Source organism: Kogia breviceps, chromosome X, assembly GCF_026419965.1.
Source record: "Kogia breviceps isolate mKogBre1 chromosome X, mKogBre1 haplotype 1, whole genome shotgun sequence".
Lineage (NCBI taxonomy): Eukaryota > Metazoa > Chordata > Mammalia > Artiodactyla > Physeteridae > Kogia > Kogia breviceps.
The window spans coordinates 71,861,903-71,889,217 of record NC_081330.1 but is presented as its reverse complement, the minus strand read 5'-3'; the positions used below and the strand labels follow the sequence as shown (position 1 = coordinate 71,889,217).

The window sequence follows — 27,315 nt, the reverse complement described above, 5'->3', positions numbered from 1 at the left end:
TATGGCTGATGTATTTTGTGTTCTGTTAAATTGAGCATTGGATGGAATAATAGGGTCCTCCAGTGATGAAATCTGTATTTGAACATTAAGACTTAACAAAGCCTGAGACTCCCAGCACATGGATTTGTGTTTGTTCCTGTTCAGCTTGTAACCATTCTGGCTTCTTCATCTACCCTTGTAGTCTCATTCTTTATGTGAACTATTCCTTCCCACTCTGTATGGTGATTGAACTCAACCACCAGTATGAGGGAGGAGGATATCCATGCATCAGGGACCAGAACAGGCTGTTTAGCTGCCTGTTTTCTCAGAGATATAACCAATTTTTTTTTTCAATAAAATGTTAGGTAATTTACCTCCCAAGTTCTGTGGATTGAGACCCTCAAAGCCCTAATGTGGGTTAGTGTTTGTTTCTTGGAAGATGGGGCAAGAAAGATGTCCAGTAGATTAGTCATAAGTTCTTTTTTTTCTATATCTGTTTGTTTATTTGACTGCATCGGGTGTTAGTTGCGGCATGTGGGGTCTTTTCGTTGTGGCACGCAGGGTCTTTTTGTTGTGGTGCATGGGCTTCTCTAGTTGTGGCGTGCGGGCTCTAGAGTGCGTGGGCTCAGTACTTGCGGCATGCAGGTTTAGTTGCCCCATGGCATGTGGGATGTTAGTTCCCCTACCAGGGATCAAACATGTGTCCTCTTCATTGGAAGGTGGATTCTTAACCACTGGACCACCAGGGAAGTCCCCATAAATAAGTTCTTACCACCACCCTCTTCTATTTATTAGGAATCTGCATCAGTTATTTCCAGTCTATTTCAGCTCCTGACTGCCTTCAGTCTAAAGGAGTTGCTGTGCACCTTGAATAAACTTATGTAACTTACCATTTGATTCCAATCCTAAACCCACTCTTTACTTGAAGCATATGCCTCTTAATATTAACTACAGCTAATGTTCAGATTCTTTGCCCAAACCTCTGAGGCACACAGTTATGTAAGCCCCATTATTATGGAATAGGCTTGTAGAGGTAAACTTGCAAGTTTGTTGTAAGTGATAAGGTTGTAATGATAAGCCCTTCTTATCCCATTCCCTATCAACTCAGAAAGTACCTTTTTATATGTAGGCAGTTTGGTGCTTAAGACTAACTAGTGCTGCTGGAACTTGCATTCTAGCTCCCTGCCACTTTTTAGCCATGTGATCTCTGTAAAATGAGAGTGCTAACACTGCCTACTTTTTAAAAAAGTGTCATAAGGATTAAATCCACATAAAAACACTTGGGGGCTTCCCTGGTGGCGCAGTGGTTGAGAGTCCACCTGCCGATGCAGGGGACACGGGTTCGTTCCCCGGTCCGGGAGGATCCCACATGCCGTGGAGCGGCTGGGCCTGTGAGCCATGGCCGCTGAACCTGCGTGTCCAGAGCCTGTGCTCCGCAATGGGAGAGGCCACAACAGTGAGAGGCCCGCATACTGCAAAAAATAATAAAAAATAAAAACGCTTGGAACAGAGTCTAGCATGAAATAAGCTCAATGTCATTAATGGTTTTAAATTCAGGGATGTTTTATATGTATTCTGTTGGCCAAATGCTTAAATTATGAGATGTATGGGTTTTTGCCAGAGAAACGGGTACAATCTAGGAAGCCTTTGCTGCCCCCGTTTGTTTTTTGTTTGTTTGTTTTGGTATTTTTTTTTTGTGGTACGTGGGTCTCTCACTGGTGGCTTCTCCCGTTGCGGGGCACAGGCTCCGGACGCACAGGCTCAGTGGCCATGGCTCACGGGCCCAGCCGCTCCTTGGCATGTGGGATCTTCCCGGACCGGGGCACGAACCCGTGTCCCCTGCATTGGCAGGCGTATTCTCAACCACTGTGCCACCAGGGAAGCCCCCCGCCCGTTTGTTTTTCTTGGTGTGTTGGGAGTGAGTCCCAGAAAGCTTCAAGTAACTAATTTCTCTTAATCTCCGGAGTTCGGAGGGGTCTGGAAGCAAACATCATAGTTCAGTGTTGCTTGGCACTTTTGGGTTGCTGCCTCCCTCTTATCAAGGGATCTGACCCCTCCCCCCACTCCCACCCCCCCTCCCCCCACTCCCACCCCCCCTCCCCCCCTCCCCCCACTCCCACCCCCCTCCCCCCTCCCCGCGCCTCCGAGTTGTTTGGAGGGAGGCTAACGGACTTAGTTGGGCAATTCAAGCAAGGAATGGGGCTCGCTTATCCAAGTCCTCACAAGGATGAAACTTTGTTCGGGAGGATTTGACTTGGTTTTTCCCTGTCGCCCCACAAATTAATTTAGGGATTGCCAAACTACAGAAATGGGCTTGTACCCTGTGCGTGAAATGGTACGTTCCGGTAAAATTAGCGATACCTCGTGGAAGTGATAAGCTTGATTCCGGAAGCACTATAACTGGGCGCCAAATTTGAGTTCATAGCCTCAAAATTGCCTGGTTACCGCACTGTGATAGGTGGGTACAGGGAGGGCGGGAATAAGTAAGTTCCTACCGCCCACTGAGCCTGGGCTCTATAAAAGTGCGCGCTTGGCCTGCTTCACAGTTGCTCGGGACGTTGCACACCTTACACTCCCAGTCAGAGGAGAGCGGTGGCGATTCGGTTGGGCCAGAGGCAGCAGAAGCAGGTAGGTGAAGGGAGAGTACCGAAGCGGAACCAATCTTCACGCTCTTCCTAGTTGAGCTGACTTAAAGTCAGGACCACCATAAGCCCTGGACACTGTCCATGAGCCTTGAGACAGATTTTCAAAATATTTTGCCCGTTTCCACTTAAAGCTTTTGGAAGAAGGAATTTTTTATGTGTGTTAGTGATATTAACTCCGCTAAAGCAAAGATGGGGGATGGGGGGCAGATACCAGTTGGTGTATGAGGGAGTAGAGGCCTGGGAGGTGGCCTACAGTTGTAGGGGGTGCTCTAGACCTGAATGGTGGAAGGGCAGCAGGCTGAGTAACGTTCAGGTGGAGGGTGGGTAGGGGTGTGCGTGGGGGGTCGGTGCCTGATCAGCTAGGGGCGAGAGACAGGCGTGGGAGGGGGGAGCAGAGGAGTCAAGGCCCGATTGGTGCAAGGCTGGCTGGGGAGGCGAGATGGGGGGATGGGTCTAGGACAGTGCAAAGCTGCCAGGAGCGGGGAGGGGTCTAGGCCTGTTGGTGTAAGACCTCCTGGGGAGAGAAGGCAAGAGTGGGGGGAGGGGGGGAGTGGAGGAGTAGAGACTTGATTGGTGCAAGGCTGGCTGGGGGCCCTGAGATGGCAGAGGGGCCTAGGCCTGATGGTGCAAAACTGGCTCCAGGCGGGAGTGGGGGAAGGGTCTAGGCCTGTTGGTGTAAGACCTCCTGGGGAGAGGAGATGGGAGCAAGGGGTTGGAGGAGTGTGTGTGTGGGGGGCTGAGTGGGGGTGTCGAGGTCTGATGTGCAAGAGGGGGGAGGGGTCTAGGCTTGACTGGTGCAAAGTTGGGGGGCGGGGGGGGAGGGTGGAGGCAGGGAAGAGGTGGAGAGGTGGAGGGGCTTAGACGGGAGGTGGAGCGCGTGGAGCGGCGAGGCGGAGTGCGAGTGTGATGGTAAACAGTGGGGAGTGTGATGGTAAGCAGGGGGGTTGAGGCTCCGCCTGGGGCGGAGGCGTGGAGGGAGGGTGACCTGATTTCCCGTGCGAGTAGGGGGATGGGGAGAGTGTGAGTTGGATTGAGGTGTGTGTCGGGTGTGGCCTGGTCTGTGTAAAACTGGCCACGAGCAGGGGTAGGGAGGTGGTGGAGGGTACAGGGGTGGCGGGGTGTGTGTGGGGGGCGGGAGCGTGTGAAAGCCTGATGGAAGACTTCCTTGGGGCATGAGGAAGAAGTAGGGGGAATGAAGATGTGGGGAGAGGGGAGGGCTGGTGACGATGTGGTGGGTGTGGGAATACATTTGGGGTCAGAAGAGCATTGGGCTGGGGACGGAGAAGTACATGCTAAAAAGCCTTAGAGTGGGGAGAAAATTGACCCGGGGGCTGATAAATGAACTATTGTCCTCCCCGCACATCTCTATAACAGGCGGTGGTTGAGGCGGCTTAACGTCAGGGGCCGCTTTGGGCTTTCTAACAGATCAGCGAAGAACCTTGGTGGGGCAAGGTGGGAGAAAGGTCGGCAATAAACAAAATACTTCTCATTTCATAGAGCAAAGTTTTGGCTTTAAGTTTGGGTGGAGAAGCTTCTCAAAGGTAAATGCAGAATGTAGAAACATCTAACTGGTTCTGGTTTCCTTTCAAACGTATATCCTTGTCCTGACTACAGACGCGGACATGTCCAAACCAGAGAATGGACGTTGGAAGATCCAGGATAATGATTGGTGAGATTTGAAAAATTCTCTTTTCTCTTAGTTTAGTCTTACTCTGTTGGCAAAACGACTTTCTCAAAAAGTATATGTTTAATATGTTTATGTCACTTAAAGTCTACAGAGTATATAATTTGGTTAGTCATAAAATGAGAATTGTGAAAAGAGAGCTTAGAATCATGGGAGTCCAGCTTCTCTCCAATGCATGAATCCTCTGTATAACAGCTCTTTTAGTGGCCAGGAGTGTACAACTTCATGAAGCAACACAATGCAGTGTTGAATATGTGTAATTTCTAGAAAGTTCTTCATTCTGGTGAATTTCAAATCTGTCCTTTTGTGACTCCCAGTGTTCGCAGTGCTGTCCTCTTGAGGTACACAGGTGAAGTATTTTTCTTCTCTGGGATAGGTGTTTTAGGATAGTTGCCTCATCTCCTCTAAGTCTTCATTCTCCCAGAACACTGCTCTGTTTTCCTCCTTCACAGGTAAGATAAGCATATAGATAAGTGTCTGGTATGGGAGAAAGTAGAGACCATAGAATAGAGAGTCTGGAAATAGACCCAAATACATATGAAAATATAGTTCATGATTTAAAAAATGACATTTCAAATCAGTGGGGAACAGATGGATTCATTGACAAATAATTCGAAGATAATTGGTTGACCATTTGGAAAACAATAAGAATTGGATTCTTTTTTTTTGTTTGTTTTTTGTTTTTGCAGTATGCGGGCTTCTCACTGTTGTGGCCTCTCCCGTTGGGGAGCACAGGCTCTGGACGCGTAGGCTCAGCGGCCATGGCTCACGGGCCCAGCCGCTCCGTGGCACGTGGGATCTTCCCGGACCGGGGCACGAACCTGCGTCCCCTGCATCGGCAGGTGGACTCTCAACCACTGCGCCACCAGGGAAGCTCCTAAGAATTAGATTCTTACCTCATCACTCCTTGTACCAAAATAAATTACACTTGGATAAAATATTTAAAAATAGAAAAATGAAACCATTAAAAATGCTAGAAAATATAGCTGGATTTTGTTTCCAAGTAATTTTGGAGTGGGGAAGGTCTTTCTAAATTTGATATCTAACAAAAGCATAAAAATGACAACAAACTGGAAAAATATTACTTATGATAAAAGGCTGTCTTCCTTAATCTACAAAGAACTTTTAAAAGCAACAATTAGGGAGTTCCCAGGTGGCCTAGTGGTTAGGATTCTGGGCTTTCACTGCCATGGTTGGGGTTCAGTCCCTGATCAGGGAACTGAGATCCCGCAAGCCACGTGGTGTAGCCAAAACCTAAATAAATAAAAGCAACAATTAAAAAAGGTGAACAGGGGCCTCCCTGGTGGCGCAGTGGTTGAGAGTCCGCCTGCCGATGCAGGGGACACGGGTTCGTGCCCCGGTCCAGGAAGATCCCACATGCTGCGGAGCGGCTGGGCCCGTGAGCCATGGCCGCTGAGCCTGCGCGTCTGCAGCCTGTGCTCCGCAACGGGGGAGGGCACAACAGTGAGAGGCCTGCATACCGGGGAAAAAAAAAAAGGTGAACAAACAAAATGAGCAAAAGTTTTAGAAGGTAGTTCTCAGGGAAAAAAATACAAATGGCCCACAGACATTAAAATTTATTCAACTTTTAATTTTATTTTATTTAAAGAAATGAAAGAATTTTAAATGAGTGAGATACCATTTTTCATATATCAGATTGGCAAAGATTTTAAAAATTTTTTGATAATACCCAGTGTTGGCAAATTTGTAGGGAAATTTCATACAGTCATGGTGGCACTATAAATTGGTGCAACATTTTTTTGGAGGGCAATCTGGCAATGTCAAAATTTTAAATGCCCATGTCCTTTGTCCCAGTAATTTCACTACTAGGACTTTTTTCTTTTCATTTTTAGGACAATTTTATTTAATTTCTGTATACATATACTCACATATACATAAGTGTAAAAATGTGTTTGCATCATACGTGTTCTTTTTGTAGTTCACTCTTATTTTCTCTTGACTCCTTTCCCCCTTCTCCTTCCTTTCCCCCTTGTCCCTTCTCCCTGTAACTCATGCTCATTGGATCATATACAGATATACACAGGTTGTTTTGGTCTTTGTTAAGTTCTGTGGATGAAGGATGTATGATTAATTACTAGTGCACAGAGAAATGCATAGGAGGATGTTCATTGCAACATTGTTTGTAATGGCACAAATTTGGAAGGAGTTTAAATGCCCTAAGGGTGTATTTGAATAAATTACGGTTCATCCAAAACAAAGTGATGAGAGCTATATGTGCTGATAGGGGAAATACTAAGATATATAAAGTCAAAAACTGCAACCTGTAGAACAATCCATATAGCATAATACCATTTATAAGAAGGAAAGCTTTGTGCACTTAACTTGTGCTGGTATGTGCTTTATGCTTAAGAACTTTCTAAAAGAATAAATAAGAAACATTGTTTATCACTGGGGAGTGGGACTGTTGGAAGAACAGGGACAAAGTGTTCCTCTTCCTTACTCTTCTTTTCAGTGTGTTTTAATCAGTCACAAAACTGTCTGGTAAACATTATTTCATGATAGTCAGTAAAATGGGGAGTATTAGCAAAATAATGCAGCAAACATTTGGAAAACATACATCTTAAGAAGTAATAAAAAGAAATGCTAATTTAAAAATGATTTACCTCCTAAATTAGCACATTTTAAATATTTAGTCCTATTATAGTAATATTCCTGACACTGTAAACTAGTACAACGCTTTGGAAACAATTAGGGAAATTTACCAAGAGCTATAAAATTGGTCATACATTTTTGTGTGTGTGGTATGCGGGCCTCTCACTGTTGTGGCCTCTCCTGTTGCGGAGCGCAGGCTCAGCGGCCATGGCTCCCCTGCATCAGCAGGCAGACTCTCAACCACTGTGCCACCAGGGAAGCCCATGGTCATACTTTTTTTTTTTTTTTTTTTTTTGCGTTATGCGGGCCTCTCACTGTTGTGGCCCCTCCCGTTGCGGAGCATAGGCTCCGGACGCACAGGCCCAGCGTCCATGGCTCACGGGCCCAGCCGCTCCGCGGCATGTGGGATCTTCCCAGACCGGGGCACGAACCCGTGTCCCCTGCATCGGCAGGCAGACTCTCAACCACTGCGCCACCAGGGAAGCCCCATGGTCATACTTTTGACCAAGTAATTTGACTTCTGGAAATCAATCCTAGGAAAATCCAATTTATGAAAGTAATTAAATGCACAAAGATGCTATTTGCAGCATTCAACTAAAGAATCAAAGTAATGTGTATGTGATCAAAAATGCACAAGGTAAAGTCCGAGCTCTCTCAATGACCCTTAGTCACTTGCCCCAAATAGGGAGTGCCCAGGGCACTTGGTTGGCATTAGTTCTCCTGAGAAGTAAGCAGGTATATTCTGCATTGTAAGTCAGCCCCTTGCAAACTTGGTTAATAGGAGTCACTCCTCTAGCATGTGATGAAGAATTGAGAAACCTGAATTCCTGAAGCTACAGATGCAAGGCCCAGATGCTGGACTTCTGCTTGGAGATTGCTTTTTTTTTTTTTTTGGCGGTATGCGGTCCTCTCTCTGTTGTGGCCTCTCCAGTTACGGAGCACAGGCTCCGGACACGCAGGCTCAGCAGCCATGGCTCACGGGCCCAGCCGCTCCGCGGCATGTGGGATCTTCCCAGACCGGGGCACGAACCCGTGTCCCCTGCATCGGCAGGCGGACCCTCAACCACTGCACCACCAGGAAAGCCCGGAGATTGCTCTTGAGGTTGGACGATGACCTGCCAGTCTCTCCACCTGCCCTTGTTGCAAGTCAGGACCATTATGTCTCAGGATCTGGCCACTGTATTTTAATTAATGCAGACAATATTGTTAGTTGTTTGTTTTTACTTTGGGCTGACTCTGTACCTCAGACTGTCACATAGATGGCCATATATGTGTAATTAATTTTTTAAGTGGAGAAAAATATTACTTAGTGAGATCTAATAGACAAAAAATCCTTTAAAAACAAGGTTCTATGGGGGTGTGGGTGGGAGGGTGGAAAATAATGAAAGCGGTCCTGGGAACCACTTTTTGAGATTCATTCATTTATTCAACAAATATCTATTAGGTACTGGCTTTGTACTGAACAATATGAAACAGATACACTTCCATATCCTTGCCTAGCTTACTGTCTGGAATGGGAGATAGAAGCATGTAAACAGGCAATGACAGTATAGTGTGATAAATGCCATGATGGGGGAGAAGTACATGATCCTGTAGGATCTTGTTTAATTTTCACAATAGCCCTATGAGATAAATGGTTCTTTTACAGCTGAGGCCTAAGAGTTGCATTTACAGAAATCTAGGTGAGAAGTGACGGTGGTTTAGAGTAGGGTGGTGGTGATAGTGAAGTTGGAGAGATTTGGATGAATGTAGGATATATTATCAGTTCAGAGACTACCCACATTTTAACATTTCTGAGATTGGAATGCATCATATATTTGATAGCATGTCATCATTTGGTAGTGTTTTTTTTCCTTTTTTAGAGGTACATGTAATAAAGTATTAGGTTAGATGAAATACACTCTAGAAGTAGAGCCAAAAGTTCTTGCTGTTGGATTGGACATGAGAGTTGAGAGAGAGAGCAAAATCAAGGATGACTTCTAAATTTTTGGTTTGCATTTCTGGTTGGATGGTGGTGCCATTGGCTGAAATGGGTAAGGCTGTAAAGGAACAGGATGAAAGGAAAAAATGAAAAAAATCTGTGTTAGCCATGTTACACTTTTTAAAAAAAATTAATTAATTAATTTATGACTATGCCAGGTCTTCCTTGCTGCACACAGGCTTTCTCTAGTTGTGGTGAGCAGGGGCTACTCTTTGTTGCGGTGCGCGGGCTTCTCATTGAGGTGGCTTCTCTTGTGGAGCACGGGCTCTAGGTGTGTGGGCTTCAGTAGTTGTAGCGCGTGGGCTTAGTTGTGGCTCACAGGCTCTAGAGCGCAGGCTCAGTAGCTGTGGCACACGGGCTTAGTTGCTCTGTGGCATGTGGGATCTTCCCAGACCAGGGCTCGAACCCATGTTCCCTGCATCAGCAGGCAGATTCTTAACCACTGTGCCAGCAGGGAAGTCCCCTAATATGATTTCTTAGTCCTTTCATGATAGAGTTCTGGTTAAGCAACTAAGACCCAATGTAGCCAAAAACAAATAAATAAATTTATTTTTAAAAAATTAAAAAAAAATCAGTGACATGAATCTTGAAACACTGTCTAGGGACTTGTATTCCTGGTCGTAAATTTTACTTGAGAAGGGTGTCTAAAATCTGCCTTCTTTTTGACCTCCTATTTCTTCCTTAGTGCTGTCCTCGGACCTTTTCACTTCTCCTGTTGGTTACTAGCCAGCCTGGAATTCGATATTTTCTCTTTCAGGATAAGAGTGGGACTCTCTGTTGTGTAACTTTTTGTGTCATGTTTCCAATCCCCGATTCCTTTTGCCTGACTTCTAAAAAAAAAAGTGTGTGTGCGTGTAACACAATAATATGTAAAAAGATAAATGAAGTATGAACCATGTTTTAGTTTATATATAGTGTGATATATTGATAATAGGTTTCAAATAACCAAGGTCACATTTTGACCCATACCTAGGAAACCAAGAATTTTCTTTCTTGATTAAAAAAAAAGGGACTTGAAGCCTACTACTGAATAAGTCCAGTGTACAGCGATCAATAAATGAATAGGAAACTTAATCAAGGGGGTGAGCCAGCATGTGTCTTGAAAGAATGTATATAAAAGGTATATAAGCAATCCAGTAATCAACCTCAAAGCCAAAATAAAAGTCCACAAGAAGTGGGTAAGGCTAACTTTTTATATGTAAAACCTTATAAATATTATGTAAAACCTTATGTGTATAAAACCATATAAATATATGTAAAGCCTTATAGTTATTATAAGGCTTTCTTCAGCACTTTGGTTTCCTCTGTTAGCTCTGTTGTCTCAGTAATTCATGATAAGATTACCTATGGGTAGGTCCTACAACTGGAACATGGCTCCAGCATGGAAGTGATGCTTATCGCAGTATGACTTTTCTGAGCTGGATCTTGAGTCCAGTCGAGATAGCTGGCAGTTTCCAGTCAGCTGCTACCTGGTGAACTAAAGGATCCCCAGCTGCGGGGTTCCCTGGTGGCGCAGTGGTTAAGAATCTGCCTGCCAATGCAGGGGACACGGGTCCGAGCCCTGATCTAGGAAGATCTCACATGCTGCGGAGCAGGTAAGCCCGTGAGCCACAACTACTGAAGCCCGTGTGCCTAGAGCCCGTGCTCCTCAACAGAGAAGCCACCGCAATGAGAAGCCCACACACTACAACGAAGAGTAGCCCCCGCTCGCGATAACTAGAGGAAGCCCGTGCGCAGCAACCAAGGCCCAACGCAGTCACAAATAAAATAAATAAATTAAAAAATAAAAAGGATCCCCAGCTGCAATGTGTTTTGGTGTCACCTCAGATAGTACAGTGTTCTCTCAGTATCTGTGGGAGATTGGTTCCAAGACCCCTCTTGGATACCAAAATCGTGGATGCTCACGTCTCTTATATAAAATGGTGTAGTAATTGCATATAACCTATGCACACCCTCCTGTATACTTTAAGTTGTCTCTAGATGACTTATAATACCTAATACAATGGAAATGCTCCGTAAATAGTTGCCATTGCACAGAAAATTTAAGTTTTGCTTTTTGGAACTTGCTGGCCAAGTTTTTTGTTTTCCTGAATGTTTTCTATCTGACATTGATTGAATCAGCAAATGTGGAACCCGTGGATACGGAGGGCCGACCATACTGCCAAGCTACAACAACAGGCCAAGTAGCCTGCTGCTGGCGGGGGTAGGATGAGTACTAGGGCCTCTGGCAAATTGCAAGGCAGAGAAGCAAGCGGCCCAACACCAAGGTTCACTGCAGGGAGCAGTTGCAGCTTTGAAATCATGCTCTGTTTGCTCCCCAAGAAATGGACTTCAGCATTTGTCCATTTACTCAGGTAGCAATCCTGATCAGTAGACCCTCTTCAATCAGCAAAGCCCCAAAAGGTGTCCCCCTTGCTCTTTTGCCTTTTTTTTTTTTTTTTTTTGTGGTGTGCGGGCCTCTCACTGCTGCGGCCTCTCCCATTGCAGAGCACAGGCTCCGGACGCACAGGCTCAATGGCCATGGCTCACGGGCCCAGCCGCTCCACGGCATGTGGGATCCTCCCCGACCAGTGCACGATCCCGTGTCCCCTGCATCAGCAGGCGGATCCCCAACCACTGCGCCACCAGGGAAGCCCTATGCCCTTTTGATTTTTAACTGTAAACTCTGTATCCTCAAGTCCTTTCCCCTGTGGTCCCTTTCTGAGAATTCACTTTCATATCTTTAAATAGAAATATACCACTTGGCAGAAAACAGGCTTCTCACTGACAGCTAATGATACTCAACTAACATTCTTGTCTGGTCTTTGTGCAGTACGGACTGAACAGCTTGTGCCTTCTAATTTTTCTTCTCCCCTATTGTGATCTTCATTTCATAAGCCCATAAAACCTTTTTGCATTTCAGAAACTCTGATTGATGGTTCTTTTCATTTGAGATGTTTGACATTTGGTTGCTTATGACGTTAGTAGCCTTCCTTTAAAACATAATGTATTTTATTTTGTAGTTGCATTCTTACTGTGGACTCAAGCAGTGATGAAGAACTTGATTACTGTAAGTAGAGTCCCCTCAAAGCAGTAATTTACAATTTAAAGCATAATTTAGCCATGTCTCTGTAGAGATGACTAAAATGTGATTTGGGACATTTGGTGTAAGCTGTCCTAGGTTTGTCTCCTCCAGGGCTCGTTCTAGATTGGCAAAGCAAAGTTTATTTCCCTACTGAGAGGAGCAGAGGAAGTTCTTTGTGCATCTTTTCCAATTTGCTTTCTTTACTTTTTTCATTCAAGGCCTCCTTACTTTTATTTCTTCTCTCTCATGGGAGATGTAAGAGTCCACCATAAATTTTGACCCGCTCTAATTTATAGACTTTGGTTTTAGGGAGTTAAAGACATGGGTAACCAGATTTGATCATGCTTCAGATGCTTTCTGATGCCCTCTTTCTTTCTCTGTTTCAGTTGTGTCTGGAATGAACGTGCAGAAAAGGAACATCAGGTGAGTAGGAGAATTAGTGAAATTTCACATTTTTAAGGAACGATGTTCCTGGTAAGATGACTTAAGAATAAGCATCACATTTTCTCTATGAATCCTATGTTCAGGGTCATAATGGGTGTTTGGTCTCACAACTGGGTTCAAAATATTAGATTTCTTATCCTTGGCCCATTGTTTAATTAGTCAGTTTCTTCTTCAAAATGTCTGAACCATCCCTTAACTTCCAGTCTCCACTACTAAGGCCTTTATCAGTTTTTACTCTTGTACTTGTGAGGAGCTTTTTTTAAAAAATAAATTTATTTACTTTATTTATTTATTTTTGGCTGCATTGGGTCTTCGTTGCTGTGCACGGGCTTTCTGTAGTTGCAGCGAGTGTGGGCTGCACTTTGTTGCGGTGCACAAGCTTCTCATGGCGGTGGTTTCTCTTGTTGCGGAGCACGGGCTCTAGGTGCGCAGGCTTCAACAGTTGTGGCTCACAGGCTCTAGAGCACAGGCTCAGTAGTTGTGGCACATGGGCTTAGTTGCTCCGCAGCATGTGGGATCTTCCCTGACCAGGGCTCGAACCCATGTCCCCTGCATTGACAGGCGGATTCTTAACCACTGCACCACCAGGGAAGCCCCTGTGCAAGAGCTTTTAAAGTGGGCTCCTCACCCTGATTTCTTCCTCCTCTGATCCAGTCTGTATCCCACTTCCGGATTAATCTGAGACACTGCTTTGATCATATTAATTCTCTATTCAAGTTGCTTATCATAGGGAAATCAAACTGGTAAGCTTAGTAGTTAAAGTCCTCTGTGATCCGGCTCTAACCTAACTGTCAGCATTGTCTACTACTTTTCCTATTTAGGAGCCCTCTGCTAGATGAAGGGGTGTTGCCCAGGTGCCAAACTATAGGAAGTGCTAAGAAAAAAAAATTCCTGGAATAAAACTAAAATAACTGTGGTTTCCACATCAACTCCTTGAATTCCTGTAGAAATATGAATTGATCATTTCTGTCCCCCCAACCCACCCAAGGCGAAATAGTGCTGTCAAGTGGGAAAATGTTTTTCTAGTTCTGATTTATCTCTGTTGATTATTTTTGCAACATGAAAGCCACCAAGTTTGACACCAATGTGTAAAAGTGATTTAAAGTCAGCAGTTGCAGTCAGCTGAAATTCTAGAACTGAATAATGCATTGTATAAAACTATCTATTGGAAACGATCAGTTTTATTTTATATACTTTTAAAGTTAGATTTATTGAGGAATGACTTAACATACAGAAAAATTAACCCTTTTTGAGTATACAGTTTGATGAGTTTTGACAAACGTATATGGTAGTGTAACCATCACCACAGTCAAAGATGCAGAATTTCCATCACTGCCCCTTACTTTTTTCTTTTTTTTTTTTTCTGTACGCGGGCCTCTCACTGCTGTGTCCTCTCCTGTTGTGGAGCACAGGCTCCGGACGCGCAGGCTCAGCGGCCATGGCTCACGGTCCCAGCCGCTCCGCGGCATGTGGGATCCTCTCAGACCGGGGTATGAACCCATGTCCCCTGCATCGGCAGGCGGACTCTCAACTACTGAGCCACCAGGGTAAGCCCCCCCTTACATTTTAAATGGTATGTCATGGATCCTTAGAAATATTCTGGTTTACAATAGTATACATTATAGAGCCCTTGTTTGATAATAAATTTAAAAGTATCCAAATTTTAAGTAGAAAAATTGGTTTCTTCCTGCCTCCACTAGGTAGATGTTGAACAAATATGTAAAGAAAATCCATTTCAACGGGTCTGCCAGGAGTGCCCACAGATCTTGGTCCAGTCCCAGGAGGCTTCTATATATGGGATATTGTAGGAAAGGTGGATTTGGGGAGGAAGGTGATGAGTTCAGTTTTGGGTATGCTGAAATTGAGGGGCCTATAGGCAGGGCTGATATTCAAAACATTTACAGCCAATAGATACAGACAGGGATTAGTCAGGATGGCTGCCTGACTGGTTCAAATAGACACCATCAATAAAACAGTTGGTGAGGCTGTACCTGTGGAGACTGACTAAAAATCGGCCCTCCTCACAGGATATCCAGGTAAGAAGCTGACACTGTGGAGCGAAAAGTCAGAAGCAAAGTTGGGCTGGTGGATGGATAATGTTTACCCAATCCTTAGGAATTGATTGGATTGGCATGAAAGGGGTGTGGATAAAGCCTGGGAAGGAGTGAGGAAGAGAATTGAGTGAGAAGGAGTGGGCAAAAAAGGTGAGAAGACAACCAAAACCAAACAGTATCCCAGAAATCAAGAAAAGAGATAATTTTAGGGATGGAATGAATGGTCAACAGGAGAGCAAAGGCCCATCAACTTGGCAGCTTAAAAGTGGTAAATATGGTGGAAATGGGTGAATGGATTTGTGCCTGTAATGGGTGCAGACAAGTCCTCTAGCAGTGTTTTAAGTAGTTTTCTGTCTCATCATAAATGTATATCACACTTATCGTACACTGTTTGGGAAATACAGAAAGGTGGGGAATTTCAGCCTTCTGGAACCTCTGACCCAAATACCTGGGCCAGCTGAGAACGACGGTCCCAGAGGCATGCTCACCACCGGCATCCTGGGTGGCACAGGGATTCTGCTGAGTTGGACTCCTGCCAGAGCAGTCTGTCAATTAGAGAGGGCGGTGCTGGCTTCGGGCTGCAAAGAGTGGCACCCAGGAGAAATCTCCCTGCCAAGGCTGCCTCTCTATATCTGTGGCAGGGGGATCTCAACGTGGATAAAGAGAAATGGCAATTAGCTAGACCTTTCCTTAATCAATTTCCCCCTGTGCCAAAATTATTTGAACACATACCGTCTGACAGCCCACTTCACTCTCTCAGTACTTGACACATTCCTCCTTTTGAAAGGATTGAGACAGATGGAAAGGTTTGGTACGGTTTGGCACAAAGATAGGAAAGATGGAAAATCAGGAATAACAATTGAGTAGTTCCAGAGAAAGGGAACAAAGTTACTGTGGGAAACCAACAAGTCATTTCAAAGTGATTATGCTCATTGGAGCAAAAGTAGAAAATGCCATGAAAAGAAGAATGTTGTATTCATGCTTCTCTTTTGTTTTACCCTGTCTCATCACTCAGCTACGTGGTGATCGACTCAGACTCTGATGATGAATACCTCTGTGAGGAAAAGAGAGCAAAGATAGCTGAAATACATAGCAAAGGCAAGTATACTACTAACTTAGAGAAGGTGCAGCCTCACCATGCACAGTCATCTCAGGATGAAAGTCAGCAAATGTTCTATTCTGAATCATTTCATAGTCAGTGCCACTGTTTTTTCCTCCTATGTGCAGGATGTGGGTATGGCTGGGTTCCCTGCACTGCCTGGTCAATTTCCTAACATAGCAGCAACTGTTCTTGCTGCCTTAGACCCCAGACATCGCCCTCAGTAGCGTTCTTAGCTACCCAGCGTTACATCATGGGAGCAGAGGGAAGTCAGGAACTCAGCCTGGTTAGGGTGAAGGTTGCCCTGCTCCTCTGCCTTCTGCTCTCTTCCTCTTTCTCTGTGTGTGGGAATGACAGAGAGGAGGAAGGAGGAGTAAGAGACAGGGGCTCATTCTTTCCAGCCTGATAGAGGCTCGTGTGTGAGGCTTACAGGCCAGCTGACAGTGACTTCTCAGAGGAATGCTTGTTTTCTCTGTCTAGCTGTTTGTCTTTGCCTTTTGCTACCCCCTTTATATTTTCTAGAGTCCTGTTTTTCTTAGAGCCTGTTTCCCATAGCAGTTCCTTGCCTCTTTGGAGTCAGAGGCCCTCATCACCTTTTGGGAGGCACAGTTTTACTCGCAGTTCAGAACCTGTTCAGTGGGTGTGAGACATAGGAAGACTAGGAGCTTCTTAAGCCTTTGGGATGGTATTTTATTAATCTCTGTTTGCTAAGTACCTGGTGTAGGGCATGAGACACAGGCACCTACTTAAAGTATTGGCACCCTTAAAAATACTGGTGAGGGAGGTAGCTTTAGAGTAGGGGCCTGAGTGACAAAGCCAGAGGCCAATTTATCACCATAGGCCACCAGTTACTAAGTCCTTGAATCAGAAGATCCATCGTCTTTTGAGGATGCTGCTCTGACCAGTAACATCCATCCCAGTAGTGGGATGAAGAATGCCTCAACAGGACTGTCTTTGTATGTTTCTTTACTATTCTCCACATGCCATTTCTTTGGTTATGGTAATTAATTTAGGCAGTTTTACAGAAAAAAAGGCCCAAGGAGCTTAAACACATACTTCCAACCTCACTTGTAACCTTTGTCAATGTACAGAGTCATTTTTTATAGATTGTAAGCAGTGTGTCCCTACTTTTTATTTATTTATATTTTATTGAAGTAGAGTTGATTTACAATATTGTGTTAGTTTCAGGTGTGTTAGTTTCACAGCAAAGCGATTTGGTTATACACACACGTACATATATATATTCCTTTTTTCTATTCTTTTCCATTATAGTTTATTACAAGATATTGAATATAGTTCCCTGTGCTATACAGTAGGTTCTTGTTGTTTATCTATTTTATATATAGTAGTGTGTATACGTTAATCCCAAACTCCTAATTTATCCCTCCCCCCCAACACCTTTCCCCTTTGGTAAACAGAAGTTTGTTTTCCAGGTCTGTGAGTCTGTTTCTGTTTGGTAAATGAGCTCATTTGTGTCCCTACTGCTTAGAATTTCAGCTGCAGGTGGGAAATCTTTAACTCTTCTAGGAAGGATGACTTTTTACCATAGGAACACCCACTGCTTTCTCTTTCCTTATTGCATATCTGAAATTTTTGGATAATTAATTTAAATCATAGATGAGACTCAAAATATATTATCCCAAATCTACAATTTTAGGATACAGAGTTTTTGCACCATAAAGATATTTTCACAACTTGCTCATGTTGTGGTTTATATTTTTTACATCCAGAATCATAGAAACCTAGAAGTTGAACTCTGAGCCGACTGCAGAGGGCTTGAGTCTTAGACACGTTGCCCCTTGTGTCCAGATGAAGGGATGGAGCCTCAGTGAGGGCAGGGACAATCTCAGTGTTCCCAAGGCCTCTCATTGCTGGCATCAGAACTTAACTCCTTACTCTCACATCAGTGGTTTTGAGAGCTTCGGACTTATGGACTAGTTAAAAAAAGAAATTTTGGTGACTAACATAGAGTTGCCGATTTTTAATTTGTCTAATGATGGAAATAAACTCCAGCTACCATCTATCATCATAATTTCATAAGGTAAAGAGCACCAAAAGTTTAGTCAGGACATAATCTCAAAATAAGGACCTGTGGGAACCCCTGAGCACCTACAGAGAAATGTGATTTGAAAATTGCCTCTGGGTTTGGATTGCTATTTTATCTGTCACTGTTCTCAGTAAAATAAAAAAGTAATAGAGGGAAAAGCATCTAAATAACTGATTCTTACCTAGGATTTATTATATCACAGTTCCTGACTTTAATTTGTGTTCAATAATCTGAACTTGAGTTGGGGGTGTGGGGGGTGGAGGGGAGTACGTTTATATGTCATTGTGTCTCTTGAATTTCAGATGAGATTCTGGAAGTGTCTGATACCGATGAGCAGCCACCCCGGGAGTCTCCAATACTTATCACTGATGATGATGATGATGATGATGATGATGATGATGATTGTAATGATCTGGAGGGCCCTGTGCTAATAGAAGATGATTTATGTGATGAGGACCAAACGCCCTCAAATGAGAAAAAGAGGAATGAGTTTGCTATCTCCCAACACAAATCATCTAATGTTGGTAAGCAGGATCTTGGGGAAAATGTCTACCAGCTACCAAATGATGATCCTAAGGCTGGGCTAGAGATTTCATGTGGAAAGTTGTCAAGTGATGAAGAGCCTGCACGTGTGGTGGCACAACCAAGGAAAAGGAAAAATAAAACCAGAAACATACCTGTGACACCTGGTAAGCCAATCAAACCAAGTATGCCTGTCCCACTAAGGCTAGCACCACAAGTGGGTGCCCTTTCCCCCGGATACGTCTGTCTTGTCGAGTCTGCTTGTTCTGTCTACTAACCCTCTGCTGTTTCAGCAGCTTCCTAGTGGCCGAGGGAGGCAGCCATCCCAGTGAGAAGGTTCTTTCTGGGAAAGGGCGAGGAACACCTGTGTCGTCCTCATGCTCCAGTGTCTTAGTGTCTGCCGTTCCATCCATTGGCAGTGCTTCTTCCCTGCAATTTTTTGTCCTAAGGATATCCCATTTTTCTTAGGATCCAGCCCAATTGCCACTTGCTGTAGGAAGCCATAAGTCCGAGGTGCTCCTCCCTCCCAGGTTCCCAAAGTTCCTAGACCCTGTCACCAGTAAAGCACTTACACAACTGTGTTAAGTACGTTTCTGAATCTGTCCTCCCAGTAGATAGTGAGCCTTTTTTTTTTTTTTTTCTTGGCCACATCACATGGCATGCGGGATCTTAGTTCCCTGACCAGGAATTGAACCTGTGCCCCCTGCAGTGGAAGCACAGTCTTAACCACTGGACCTCCAGGGAAATCCTGATGGTGAGCCTCTTGATGGGAGGGCCCTCACTCATCCTTTAGTCTCTCCCAGAGTCTAGCCTGGTACTTGGCACATACTAGATGTTTAATACATTTTTTAGATAAATGAATGAAGGGCGCTAACTCCTGATACGTGAATTTCTGGCTAGAGCAACCGGCAGTATGGGTGCTAGACAGAAGGGGAAAGATTTGGCTTGCACATTGGATGAAGGTGCCACCTAGGATGGGGGCCATTTTCCTCAGAGTGAGTGTGTGAGCTATGCCACACCATTCCTGGTACTGCATGTTCCTCAGTCGCCCCCACAGTCTAACCTCCAAAGGCATATTCATGTAGCCTCATAATAGTCCTCAGTGCCTAGGACAGAATTCTATCCCGCTTACTCGCATAGGTGAAATCTTTCATGCGACTAACGGAGAAGGGTGCCCGCTTCCAAGAGAAGCGTTGAGTGTATATGTGCTGCTCTGAGCTTGGCTGTGAGGGCTCCTCCTGAAATTATCTTGCTGCAAGTTGCTGGTTGGTACCAGTTTTCAGGGTACAAACGAACTACTCTCTTTTCAGTTGTTAAAAGACAGAAGAAGCGTGGGCCTTCAAAGAAGAAACCCAGCGCAGCAAAATTTGAAAAATGCGAGCCTGGGTATGTATGTACTGCTCACGGTCAATGGCACAGGAGTTGACTGCACAGTTGTCACGTGCAAAGCTGTCCACTGGGCACATGTGGGGGTTTTCAAGGGGATGAAGAAGTCTGCTGGGGCGAGGGGGCAGCACAAGTTTTAACCTCCCTGAATGGGGAGGACAGAAGCGGCAGGAGGAGGAGAGGAGGAAGGGGGGGCGGAGCCTTGGTGCCCCCTCCCCCTCCCCCAACAGAGCTTGGCATGGGCGCTCTGCACAGATCTCAGCAATTCCAGCAGACTGGAGCCCTTTTGCCCCCCCCCCCCCACAGGGGCTCTGGCCTTTGAGGTTTCCTTTGTCCTTCCACTCAGATTAAACAATGATGTGTAGCTAAAGATACTTTTTTTCAGGCTAGATACAGCCTCATGGCCACTAGTTTGCACTGAACTAAAAGCAAAGGCAGTGGGAATGGTGAGAAGGCAGAACAGATGTATTCCCATCCATTGGAATTGGGGGGAGGCAGTCAAGATTGTCTTCCAGGGTTTTCTAGTGTTTAAAAAAAATTTTTTTTTAATTGAAGTATAGTTGATTTACAATATCATGTAAGTTGCAGGACTACAGCACAGCGGGTCAGTATGTACATATATAGATATAGATATATTCTTTTTCAGAGTCTTTTCCATTATAGGTTATTACATAATATTGAGTATAGTTTCCTATGCTATACGGTAGGTCCTTGTTGGTTATCTATTTTATATGAAACCTTAGTCTTACTACCTGTATATATTGCAAATTTTTAAAGCTTAAACATTAAGGTGAAATAAATAGTCTCTTTATCTTTTTTAAGCTATATGTTAGATATTATACTGATACTGAAAACAACAGGTCGTTTAGACCAAAGACATGTTAATGCTCAAAGGAAGCAAAAAAAAATGCATTTTCTCGGGCTTCCCTGGTGGTGCAGTGGTTGAGAGTCCGCCTGCCGATGAAGGGGACATGGGTTCGTGCCCCGGTCCGGGAAGATCCCACACGCCATGGAGCAGCTGGGCCTGTGAGCCATGGCCCCTGAGCATGTATGTCCGGAGCCTGTGCTCCACAACGGGAGAAGCCACAGCAGTGAGAGGTCCGCATACCACACACACACACACAAAAAATGCATTTTCTCACTTAGATTCCAGGAACTTCTCACTTTTTCTCTTAAAAATATGATATAGGGCTTCCCTGGTGGCGCAGTGGTTGAGAATCCGCCTGCCGATGCAGGGGACACGGGTTCGTGCCCCGGTCCGGGAAGATCCCACATGCCGCTGAGCGGCTGGGCCCGTGAGCCATGGCCGCTGAGCCTGCGCGTCCGGAGCCTGTGCTCCGCAACGGGAGAGGCCACAACAGTGAGAGGCCCGCGTACTACAGAAAAAAAAAAAAATGATATAGTGAGCATACTTTTCTTTATTTCTCTTTGCATTCAGGAGTAATTTATACTTACATCTGAATTATCTTACAAAAGAAGGGATATATTTGAAGGACTGTACGTTTCTTTTTTTACCTGTATTTTGGGGCAATAAATGCATCTTTTTAAAACAACATATGGTGTTTTCCTTTTAAGAAGTTTATTTATTTTTGGCTGCGTTGGGTCTTCGTTGTTGCGCACAGGCTTCCTCTAGTTGCTGTGGGCGGGGGCTACTCTTCGTTGCGGTGCGCGGACATCTCACTGCTGTGGCTTCTCTTTCTGTGAAGCACAGGCTCTAGGCGCATGGGCTTCAGTAGTTGTGGCTCGTGGGCTCTAGAGCACAGGCTCAGTAGTTGTGGCGCACGAGCTTAGTTGCTCCGCGGCCTGTGGGATCTTCCCAGACCTGGGCTTGAACCCGTGTCCCCTGCATTGGCAGGCGGATTCTTAACCACTGTGCAACCAGGAATCTCCAATAATTGCATCTTAAGGGGAGAAGAAGAATGATGTGTCAGGCATAGGGGCAACAGAGAAACTTGGACTTGAGCAGAGAGGCTCTCTGTTTCTGCATTTCTCTTTGGTTTGGCGTGTCATGTCTTAGATGGGTCCCCTTGCAGCAAAGCTTGTTCTCTGGATTCCTAGATCCATATTTAAGCTGCTTTGCCTCTAAGGGACATGTGTCTTGGGTAGGTCCCTGGTTGCTTTGCTAAAGAGTGTGACAAATGAAGGAAGAAGTTGCTCCTTTGTGTCATTGTCCTCTGCCTCATGTCAGGAGGCTGGCCTGTTTGGACTCTTCTCTGTTGCCTTGCTGCTTCCTGTTTCAGTCTGTAGGCTTCCTGTTGTGCTCAGCATTGTTCCTGTGCAGGCTGCTTGCTGGTCATGGTGTCTGATGCCTGCGTCTTGGGTCTTGTTGGTTCCTCTGATGTGGAGATACTCAGTCTGCAGTAAAGCAGCATTGTCACTGAAGTGAAGGCTTGCTAAGCCACAAGCTGCTTGATGTGAGCACAGACAAATGCAGGGATCACACTCTCTGCTGAGGTCTGCAGATGGTTTAGGTTTTTATCTGCTACCTTTTCTGATGCAAATTTGCTTTCAGGACTAAATAATTGGAGGCAGAAATATTAGTCACCCATATCAGACTGTGGGGCAAAAGTCCCTCACTTTAGCTGCCTATATCTTCTCTGGTACTTTCCCTCTATCTCCACCCTGGGCAACTCTCATAGGGTTTTATTTTGTGACTTAAGGGTTAATGAGCGTCTTGGCAATATCTTGGTCTCAGGGGTTCTGTTAGGTCAGAAACACTTCCCTCTGTTTGCTATTGGTTTATTATCTTTTCAGCTCTGTGGGCTCATCTCTTTGGATTTTTGGATTGTTCCAGCCAAGATAAAAATATTTCAGTTTAAATAAATAGATATTACATGTGTGAGTTTTTTATGGGCTCAGCAGTATTCTTTGTGCATTTGGATTAGGCCTTGAAAGATGGGGCAGCAATAGTGGTCTAATGGAAAGACCGTGAGATTTGGGTCAAAATATTCAGTATCTGTGAAATTTGGGTAAGTCATTTAACCTCTGAACTTAAGTTTCGTCATGTGCAAAGTGGAGATGGTAAGAATAGTAGTAGCTTCTTTGGAGGGTGGTCGTGAGGATTAAATATGATGCAAAAGGAAGTTCTTAGCAAATGATGAAGTGCTCCACAGAGGGTGGGTCTCAGTAGAGGTGGAGGTGTGGCAATTCTAGGCCATGGACAAATTGGTTCATGTCCAGGGAGCATTTAAGTTGCCCAGTTTGGCCAGAGTGGAACTGATAGCTGGAAACAGAGGTTGGAACCAGGTTGACCTGGGCCTTGAATGTTAGGCCAGACAGTCGGTGAAAGGCCAGGGAGAGACATCATTGGAACATGGCCTAGGAAAATTAATCTGGAGGGGTGTGTGTGTGTGTGTGTGTGTGTGTGTGTGTGTGTGTGTGTGGTTGGATTAGAAGAAAAAGAGCCTAGAGGTGAGGAACACAGCAGGATGCTGTAGTAGCAAGGCATAGAGGGGAGGACAGGAACTTGACCTAGAGTGGTGACAGCAGGGTGGAAAGGAGGGGCTGGCTGGAAGAGATGATGCAAAGGAGACAGTGGTCTGTCTTTGTGCCTAGTTGAATGTGGGGTGAGGGAGAAAAATGAATTGAAAAAGTCTCTGAGGTTTTCAGCCTGTTATAACAGAAGTTGAACAATTAAACACACTTAGCTGGAGACATACTCCGGTTAGTAAGTTGGAAATTTGCACTGGGAAGTTGTAAACACAGATCTTAGGAGAGAGATGGAGACTGCAGATCCAGATGTGGGATCACCCCTGTTGAGGTTGGAACCATGGGCTTCACATCTCTGACAATGTGCAGGGAGTGACGAGAAAAAGGCTATGAATGGAACCTAACAGGAGATGCCCTTGTAGCAGGAACTGGAAGGAAGGGCAAGTCTTCTCTAAGTCTCTCTTGACATGACCTGTATGTATGCATTTCTTCTACTGATTTCTTTCCCTCTACAAACTCAGTTGAATTTACCTTTGCAGGAATTCTGAGTGCAAAATACCTGGATGTTTCTTGCGTGGCATTGAGAAATCAAAGCAGTATTCTGGAAAGAATTTCAAGCAAAATAAGGATGAACTGGTTCAGAAAATCTACGCTCTGTGTAACAGCTCTGTCTATGATAAAAAGGTAGACTCGATGAAATAAGCACTTACTGAGCACCTGCTGTATGCCCAGCTCTCTTGGGAGCTGGGAGGTGTGCAGATGTATTAACTGTATATTTCCTGCCCTTGAGAAGTGTCAGTTTAGATGGGGAGGGGAGTTGAGACATGCATACGTGAAAGACACGGAGAATGTTTTGTGGGTTATAGTATATGGTCCAGACTGTTGCTACTGCAGGTGATCAGCAGAGAGGGAGAAACCACTGAGCCTGAGCGGTCAGGAAATAGGATTGCCTGGAGGGAGTGAGACTTCTTCTGGGTCTTGAAGGATGGTAAGGGGAGAGAACAACAGTGGTGGGGGAGAGGGCAAGTGTTGAGGCTTGACTATCTGGAAGAGCAGGTTCGTGTTGAAGGATACTGGGAAAGAGCTGCGGGACCTTGGGCAAGTTACTGAGCCCCTGTTTGCTCATCTGTAAAATGGGGGAAGTCCTAGTACCCTAGTCCCTACCACCTCCTACTTCACAGAATTACCCTTAGGCCTGGGTAAGTGAATGCCCCTGAAGTGCCTAGAACAGGGCCTATGACATAGTGAGCAGTACATGTTAACTAGCGTAGGGCTGGTTAATGGAGGGCCTTGGGAGTTGGGTTGGAGGAACTTAAATTGAAATCAGTAGACACCACTGCCCAGGGATGGGATGTAATGTGGAGTGCCTGCTGAAAGAAATGGTTCTGTCAGTAACCTGTGGTGTGGACTGGATTGGAGAGAATCTGGAGGCAGAGAGACCTGCGATCATTAGGTTTTCCAGACTTTATTGTCTCTGGTGACAAAACTTCCTGCAGGGAAAGTTCTTAGATCTTTCTAAAGGTTTCCCAGCCTTTGGTGCCCTTCCTGATGACAGTGGTGTTACATCAGATGACTGATGAGTGGAACCTTAAGTGTTCTGAGTTGCAGTTTTAGTTTTGCCTCATGGCTCTCATTCACGGGCTCCATCTCCTATCCCAATAGAAGTGTCCTTCTCTCCTTGGCTGCCCCTGACTTTTGTCTCCATACAGGGGAGCACAGATCCTGCATTCACATGCTTACAACAGTCTCGCCTTTACGTGGGCTTCAGCTTACGTTTTATTCTCCCCAGAATGTTAGATTTGCAAAACTCTTGAGTTGATATTTTCTGGTCTGCTTAGAACCGCTTTCTGATTCGCTCTTGTTTGCTTTTTGTTCTCAGCTGCCGGAGAAAATTGACATCAGCTGGAATAAAAAGATGCTGAGAACTGCAGGTTTATGCACCACAGGCGAGATTCGACACCCGAAGAGGGAGCGTTATGCTAAGATTGAGATTTCTCAGAAAGTCTGTGATTCTGCAGGTGATGGCAGGAGCTGGGCAGCTCCCCTGCCGCACTTACATCCGATACGGCGCCTGGGAGGTTACTCTTGGGTGCTGGTGTTCTCTGGTCACCTGTGTCACAGCTTTCCCTGTCACTCCTGGGTGGACAGGCCTACTGTGTGTTGCTTAGAGGACATTATTATTGGATGTCTCACCACCACCGAGAATCCAGTTTGTCCATATTTCTACCGGGCCTAACTTTCTCTCTGCAGCTCCCCGCTGCCAGTGGCAGCATCTCCATCCTCCCAGTAACTGAGGTTCAAGGTCCCCTATATCTAGCAAATCAGCAGATGTTCATGAAGACTCTCCTATTATCATCATTCCTTCTCTGTCTTTGCCTCTGCCCAATTGTGGACCCTCATCACCTCACTTTTCTCCCTGCTCCATGCAGCTTCTTGCTAAGAAACCTTGGGCTTGCCAATGCCTCGAGTGTGGCTTTCAAGGCCATCATACTTTGGCCCCCTCCATGTGACCAGTCTTGTCTCTCACTACTCCACCTGTGCTCCAACCAGGCTTTCTTCATGCTGGCTTTCAAAATGGGCCACACGCTTTCCTGACCCCAACCTTGGCTCACCTTCTCTACCACACCTAGAAAGACCTTGATAATTTTGCCAGTCCAGTCAATTGTTAAGGGCCCAGCTCAGATCCCAACTTCTCCACGGAGCTTCTTCTGACCAAACCCCACTTTATGCTCCTGGAGGGTGGTGACCGGGTCTCGGCTGGATGTATTTCTAGCAGTGTCCTACAAAAAGAGCACATTGGAGCTTTTCCAAAAACACTTGCTCCGCTGAGGCTCTCTGCCATTAATAAAATCGGGTTGAATTCGGTAGAAATTTCACCTTCAGAATCCTGGGGCGATAACACTCGTGCCTGCCCACATATGCTTATATGTCTGGTGGGGTGGAGAGTCTAGGGGTGGTTGGGTAACAGACCAGAAGGGAATCGGTTTAAGCCTCATGATTTCTTTTCATTCCTCTTCTAAGACCGACTCCGGGATACTTTGATCCATGAGATATGCCACGCAGCCTCCTGGCTGCTCGATGGCGTCCGTGATTCTCATGGTGACACATGGAAGTATTATGCCCAAAAATCGAATATGGTGCACCCGGAGCTGCCCGAGGTCACCCGTTGCCATAACTACAAGATTAACTACAAGATTCATTATGAGTGTACTAAGTGCAAATTCAGGTAAGACCCTTCTCAGACTTTTTCCAATTACGTTTTTACTATGGCCTCCACGTGGCTCTTCAGTGATTTTATCAGGAAGTACATGGCTATCTGACTTGAGGAGTAAAACTTCTCGACTCCTTTCCATGTCTTCTTTCTCCATTCTCTTCTGCTTTGAGCCAGCCTGACCACGGCCACTGCCTGGTGCCCCGCTTGCTGAGATCCCACAGAAGTCTGGCTGTGGGCTCAGGGGCAGCAGCTCCGGGAAGATGCGGAGGTACAGTGACTGACTCATTTGCTGTGTGGTGTCTCTTTCCTCTTTAGGGTCGGCCGCTACACCAGATCATTGGACACCGAGCGCTTCATCTGTGCCAAGTGCAAGGGCTCTTTGGTCATTCTGCCATTAACTCGGAAAGATGGAACCCCCATTGAGCCCCATGTGAGACCATTTGCTAAGTATGTGCAGGAGAATTACAGAATAGTCAGGAAGGAGATGGCAGGGATAGGTCATGGGGATGTGATGAGAAAGCTCAGCAAGGATTTTAATGCCAAAAAACAAAGCCAGGGTCGTTGAGGTTATCTGAGAATGTATTTGTGTGAGGTGAGTCATCTATTGGTAAAGAGTTTTAGAAAGATATCTTTGATACTGTGAAGTTATGAATATTAGAATTTAAATCCTTCTTTAAAAGCTTCCTGTTGTTAATGATGTTTGTTCTTCATTAAGAGTTCTGTTGCTAACCATTTTGTGCTGATACCCAAAAGCACTTTGGATCTACTTTGGGTCTTACTTAGATGCTGTAGTTTTAACATGTAGAACAAAAATGCAGAAGAGAAATGAGTTCTGGAGAGTGGCACCTTGAGAGAACGATAGGCATGCTGAGAAGAGAACGAGTTTTAAAGATACTACTTCAAAACCAGGGCTGCTGTCAGATGTAACCTGTTACACCTACTTGGAAGTGAAATACAGACATATTTCATGAATTTAGCTGCTGTTGACATTGTATGAAGCCACCTGAACAATGTAACTGTTCATAAAATAAAAATAAACAAATGTTTTCTGCAGTTCACTTGTTAGCAAAGTCTGTTCATTGACAACCCATGTCCAGAGCAGAACAAACCCTTGGGTCTTTTTTTTTTTTAATTTTTATTATTTTTATTTTTTT

At 45.1% G+C, this 27,315-nt stretch overlaps 1 protein-coding gene across 1 annotated transcript; it reads left to right on the top strand.

The window, feature by feature from the left end:
- The first annotated feature begins 4,246 nt into the window (after positions 1–4,246).
- Positions 4,247–27,213, top strand: GCNA (germ cell nuclear acidic peptidase). Its single transcript, XM_059050452.2, has 10 exons — positions 4,247–4,293; positions 11,905–11,951; positions 12,353–12,389; positions 15,480–15,562; positions 17,913–18,299; positions 19,443–19,518; positions 23,487–23,631; positions 24,827–24,965; positions 25,969–26,173; positions 26,477–27,213. The coding sequence occupies exons 1-10, from the start codon at positions 4,247–4,249 to the stop codon at positions 26,724–26,726; spliced, it is 1,416 nt and encodes a 471-aa protein (XP_058906435.1). The 3' UTR covers positions 26,727–27,213.
- The last annotated feature ends 102 nt before the right edge of the window (positions 27,214–27,315 follow it).

Excerpts from the sequence above, each read along its gene's own strand:
- GCNA (XM_059050452.2), top strand. The coding sequence starts at position 4,247 with ATGTCCAAACCAGAGAATGGACGTTGGAAGATCCAGGATAATGATTG. Across the intron at positions 24,966-25,968 it reads GAAAGTCTGTGATTCTGCAG|ACCGACTCCGGGATACTTTG; the intron begins GTGATGGCAGGA and ends TCCTCTTCTAAG. Across the intron at positions 26,174-26,476 it reads TGTACTAAGTGCAAATTCAG|GGTCGGCCGCTACACCAGAT; the intron begins GTAAGACCCTTC and ends TTTCCTCTTTAG.